Source organism: Papaver somniferum, chromosome 1 (assembly GCF_003573695.1).
Source record: "Papaver somniferum cultivar HN1 chromosome 1, ASM357369v1, whole genome shotgun sequence".
In the NCBI taxonomy this organism is placed as follows: Eukaryota; Viridiplantae; Streptophyta; class Magnoliopsida; order Ranunculales; family Papaveraceae; genus Papaver; species Papaver somniferum.
The window spans coordinates 33,664,663-33,670,539 of record NC_039358.1 but is presented as its reverse complement, the minus strand read 5'-3'; the positions used below and the strand labels follow the sequence as shown (position 1 = coordinate 33,670,539).

The 5,877-nt window shown below is 36.4% G+C and overlaps 1 protein-coding gene across 1 annotated transcript; it reads right to left on the bottom strand.

Annotated features, from left to right (window-relative positions):
• Nucleotides 1–4,546: 4,546 nt before the first annotated feature.
• LOC113281335 (dirigent protein 2-like) lies at nt 4,547–5,092 on the bottom strand. Its single transcript, XM_026530071.1, has one exon. It carries the CDS (start codon nt 5,090–5,092, stop codon nt 4,547–4,549), a length of 546 nt encoding a protein of 181 aa, XP_026385856.1.
• Nucleotides 5,093–5,877: the final 785 nt, after the last annotated feature.

Here is a 5,877-nt window from a genome sequence, read left to right as displayed (position 1 = left end):
TTGTTCATACTGTTAAACCCTCTCTATCAATTTTAAACTTCTGATATGGATTTCTGATTTCTTGCATGTTCCTCTGGATTTTACAATGGATTCCTTCCTATATTGGAGCTTTGTGCTTAGCATATGCTTGATTCTCGAGACTATATTGTCAAGAATGGCTATATTGCCTAAATCAGTTCTACTTTACTCTGCTATATTGCAAAATCACAGTATGTTACATTTGAGATTCTCTCATTATGAGATTCATCATTATCCCCCAAATCAACTTTTTGATGCCATGAAAAACCAGTTTACGATCCTTACTCAACAACCGATTCAGTACCATGATTCAGTTCTATTCCCAGATTCAAAACTTCTACATCTTCCACAATTGGGTTAAGATCACTTCCCAATAATGCTAGATACTTCTTCTTTGCATAGTGATAGAAAAAAGAATTGGAAATATTTCCAATGTTACGAGAAAGATGAAACTTTGAAAAATGAGATTATTACAGCATGGGAACAACAAGTAAATGGCTCACATGGCTTCAGATTATCAAGAAGACTCATTACTGTAAGGAAAAACATATCAAAATGGAACAAGGAGAAAAATGGTGACATCCAGAGTAATATATATCTTCTTCATCAACAGCTAGAAGCATTACAACAGAACAACTATCTTTCAGACAATAATGATGAAGTGTTACATGTGGAAAATCAAATAGATCATTGGCATCAAATTCAACATGAATTTTGGGGCCAAAAAACTAGAGATGAGTATTATCTCCAAATGGATAGAAACACAAAATATCGTCATGCTAATGCAAACAAAAGGAGGGTTAGAAATAATATAGTAGCTTTAAAAGATGGAGATGGTAATTGGTGCACAACTAGGGAGGAGTTGGAAAAGTTGTTAACTGATCATTATAGTTCACTACATACTTCTTCAGAACCTATAAGAAATGAAGACATATTAAATTGCATTCCTTCATTAATTACTTCTTCAGATAATTTGGAGTTAATGAAAATTCCAGAAAATGATGAGATAGTCAAATCCTTAAAGGATATGAAGCCTTGGAAAGCACCTGGACCAGATGGATTCCCTCCTGGTTTCTTTCAACACCACTGGGATATTGTAGGAAATGATGTTATTGAAATGGTGAAACAATTCTTCCACACAGGATATCTTCTTAAGAACCTAAATGCAACAAATGTTTCACTCATTCTAAAAATAAAAAACTAGCAGTTTCCCCCTAATCTAAGGCATATAGCCCTGTGTAACTCATCCTATAAAATCATCTCAAAGATTTTATCAATGAGGCTGAAAAAGATAATGAGAAAAGTGATATCTCCACTTCAAGCTGCTTATGTTCAAGGAAGACAAATAACAGACAATATCGATCTTGCTCAAGAGATTGTTCACGCAATGAAGAATAAAAAGGAAGTCAACAAATATCTAGCACTGAAACTTGATATGTCCAAGGCCTTTGACAGGCTTGAATGGTCATTTTTAAAAATTATTATGCTAAAAATGCGATTCTGCTCAGATTTCTGCCATCTTATCATGCAATGTGTTAGCACAACTCAGATTTCTATACTTCTTAATGGTTCTCATGTAAACCATATTATCTATCAAGAGGAGTGAGGCAAGGTGACCCTCTGTCACCCTACCTCTTTATAATTGTTATGGAAGCCTTTTTCAGACAACTTCTCAGGGCTGAACAATCCAAGCAAATATAAGGTATAAAAATTGCTCCCAATGCTCCTTCAATATCTCATTTATTTTTTGCCGATGATTGCTTGTTGTTCATTAATGCTGATTTGCATAATGTGAACAATCTACTTAAAATAATTGAGGATTTTGGAACTGCCTCTGGTCAAATGGTGAATTTTAGTAAATCCAGTGTGTATTATAGCGCAAATGTACCACAAAGGTTTTTCATTACGTACTCGAAGATTAAAATTTTCTAGAATGAGCTCTACTGAAAGATATCTAGGAATTCCTCTTGTTATTGGAAAGAACAAGGTTAGTTGCTTCACTGGACTGGTGGAGAGAATTAAAAACTGCCTTTTCAATTGGAATAGTGAGTCTATGTCACAGTGTAATAAATCACTTATGATAAAGACTGTTACTAATACAATCCCAGCCTATTCTATGGGATGTTTACAAATACCGGCTGAAATTATCAAACAGATTGACACTCTACAACGACAATTTTGGTGGGGTTTTCAAGAGCATAAGGGTGTCTGCATTGCTTCATGGAAAACTTGGTTTACATAAACATTTTGGTGGTCAAGGCTTCAGAGATTTGAAAATTTTGAATCAAGCACTACTTGTAAAGGCAGTCTGGAGAATCTGTGTTAATACAGAAGAACAATGGGTTAAGGAAATACAAGCCAAATACTTCCCTGTCACTCATATACTTCATGCTACTATCAAGACAGACTGTTCTTGGTCTTGGAAAGGTCTTCAGAAGCAAAGCCAATTCATAAAGAATCACAACAGATGGAGATTGGGAAATGGGGTTAAAATAAAAATTTGGGTAGATGTGTGGATTAGTGGTTTGGATCACCCTCCAATACCAAAACATGGAAATACAGACAGTGGACAATTTATTTGGGTGCAGGAGTTTTTTATTCAAGGTAGCAGGCAGTGGAATATACCATTATTAAATCACTTATTTGATCAAGATACGAACAATCTAATTATCAATATGAGAATTCCTAATGCTGTGGAAGATAAACTTGTCTGGGTTCTTACAAGAAATAGAAATTTCACTTTGAAGTATGCTTATAACAAACTTCATGAATATAGTCTTGGTAACATTCAGGTTTCTCCAAAAATTGATATTACAAATACAAGTTGGAAACAGTTCTGGAGCATAGATACTTGGCCTAGAGTTAAGCATTTTTGGTGGAAAGTGTTTTCTGACATTCTGCCAACAAAAATGCGTCTCTCAAGAAACTGTAGTTACATTAACTGCTTATGCCCACTCTGCAATCAATTTGATGAATCCCTCCTACACGTTTTCTTCTTCTGTCCTTTTTCAAGAGCGGTATGGATGCAAATACCTGGAGGAGCAGTTGTGCTAGCAACAGTATAGTCTGATGTTACTCTGGCGTTTGAAACCTGGTTGACTCATTCTGCTCAGATCTCTTCTCAGGGATCCAATCTGAACTGCATTATGTAGTTGCTTGGACAATCTGGAATCAGAAATGTAAAACAAACTTTCAGAAAACGAAGGTTGATCCCATTGCTACTGCTAAACGAGCTCTAAGCTTTGCCAGTTACATTAATAACCTCAATGACAGGCATAACATAAACCAAAAATATAACGTTACCAGCTACTACTATAACCACCGTCTGGAAACCACCGGTTCATCCATTTTATACTATTAACTGTGATGCATCTTTTGATCCTAAAACATGACTAATTGGAATTGCTCTTATCTTTCGTGATGATACAAGAAAATGGTGTGGAGGGAAATCAAAATGCTATGCAGGAGTAAAAGATTCGGAATGTCTGGCATTTTCTGATGCAGTCAATTGGAGTTATGCTTTGAGGGTTACGCATGTTATTTTTGAAACTGATCTCAAAGATATAGAAGGCTATATCAACAAAACATCTCCAGGGATCGCTTGGGATAATGAAGACATTTTATTGGACGCAATGGATAAGCTAAACACAATTCCGCACTGGAAGTGTAATTTTATTTCTAGAGTATGTAATAAATCTGCTGATAGGCTAGCTAAATACAGCAGGAAGAATGGTGTAACTCAAACCTGGTTTGATCAACCGCCTAGACACATTGAAAGTCAGTTACTATTAGATATGGGAGTTTTCCCTAATTAATGAAATTTCATCTTTTGCATCCAAAAAAAAAAAAAAAAAAATCTCTCTTGGATATTTAAGTATTATGTATAACGGAAAATGAGTCATTTATCCAAATATTTTTAAAACATGGTTCTAATGGACGAGTAAAAATTGGTATGGGTGAAATGGACACAAAAAAATAGCAAGAATGAAACTGGATTCATCCTGGCTTAAACTTAAAAAGGAGCGAGGATGAAACTGGATGCATCCTGATGTAAATTAAAAATAAGAAAAAGTATTTGAAAATGGGTAGGATGAAACTGTTTACATCCTGGCTATTTTTACATTCTCGTCCATTTAAACAGTATTAAATTTTACATATCTTTTTCACCCAGAAATTGTTGTTTGGTCTTTTTAACCAATTTTGTGTATATATAATTGCTTGTGCAGGTTCCATATTGGGCAGAGCGTCCCGGATTGGTAACAGGGTCATCCTTCGTGTACAATCCTGGACCTAGTTGTGGAAATGTGAGTTCTCGGGTGCTTCGGCCATCTTAAAAGCAACTGGATAATTGCCGGTGATTTTTTATTTTGTCAGCTTAGAACTTTGAAGTTAAATGTAAAGTGTACGTACTACCAGCTGAAGTACTGTAGAGATAAATTTATAATTACAAATGCAATAACAGAAACAAATACAAGATTTGACCCTATAGAGATTTTGGATCCTAAAGCTCGATTCCAATTTTCCTTGGCTAATAGAACGACATTTTCCTTGGGTGAACGATAGTACAATTATACTCGACGATAGGATTTGGACCAGTACCGTTATAAGTTCTAACACTTATAAACCCACGAGCAAACTGAAAATACCCTGTACCACCAACAATTGCGAATTCTCGTTCTGTATGGGTAACAGGATTTTGGCTAAAAACACTAATAGTAGACCCGTTGAACTTCTGATTGGCAGTAAAAACTAGACTCATTCCCATAATCAAAGATATTTCGTTCATTCCGGATAATCCATAAAAACCTTGAGCTCGACCCACCAGTCTAGAGTTTATGTCGGGTCCTTCAGTTAATGGATCATCTATCATCACCAATGCCCCGAAAAACGTAGGAGAAGAATTCGTTCCTGGTGCCTCCGCTATCCTAACAGCCGTTGGGTTATCTCCGACGACAATATCGTGGAAGTAAAAGCGTAACTTTGTCATCATCTCCAGACCCATTGTGTATGGAACCGTTTCGTCCCCCCAATTACCCTCCTGATGAGCTTGTGAGTTAGACATGGATAAAACCATTGCAACGGCAAGAAATGAAAAAAATTTCAGGGAAGCCATGATTTTTTTTTGAAGACGTACTCCTCTCTTTCTCTTCAACTGTCTGTAACTCTACTGTAAGGTAGGTTGATGGATGGACATATGATCAATGATTGAATGGGAAATAGATATAGATTTCTAGGAACCACTACTTCCGAGTTTTTAGGTTATCTTGAGCTGGTGGACAAGCACTAGGCAGGGACCCCTACTGATGAAGACTTGAGCGTTCATAGAAAAAATAATACAGACCTTACCAATAATTGAGGAAATAGTGCCATTGACCACGAGTTGTAGATGCTGTTTTACTTATTGTTGATTCCTTTAAGCACCTGCAATTATCACTAAACTAGCATTTTGACATGTATTATTGAGTTAGGTGCGTGCAATATACAAATGGCTGTGAAATAGACTGTCGCATGTATAAACAATAGCACACACCAACGTATAGAAATGCAGATATAACGGTTGCTGCAAAGAATAATGAACCAGCTAACTACTAGGTAAAATATGTATTTTTGTGGCACCATACTTCATCCACGTCCACGTCCATGACCTGGTACGACTAGTTAATTTAGTTTGGAAGGATTAGGAAGGGATCAAGGTGCAGTGGTGGAGGTTGCTGCGAAGACTTTTCTGGTGCACAAAGTCAAGGGCAATTTGGCTGCTTAAGGCAATCTACAGTCGATTTGATTTCTACTGCTGGTGTAGCTAAGCTGGTGAATCGATGCTCATGTTCACGTAGACAGGTGACAGTTTTGGACAGGAAG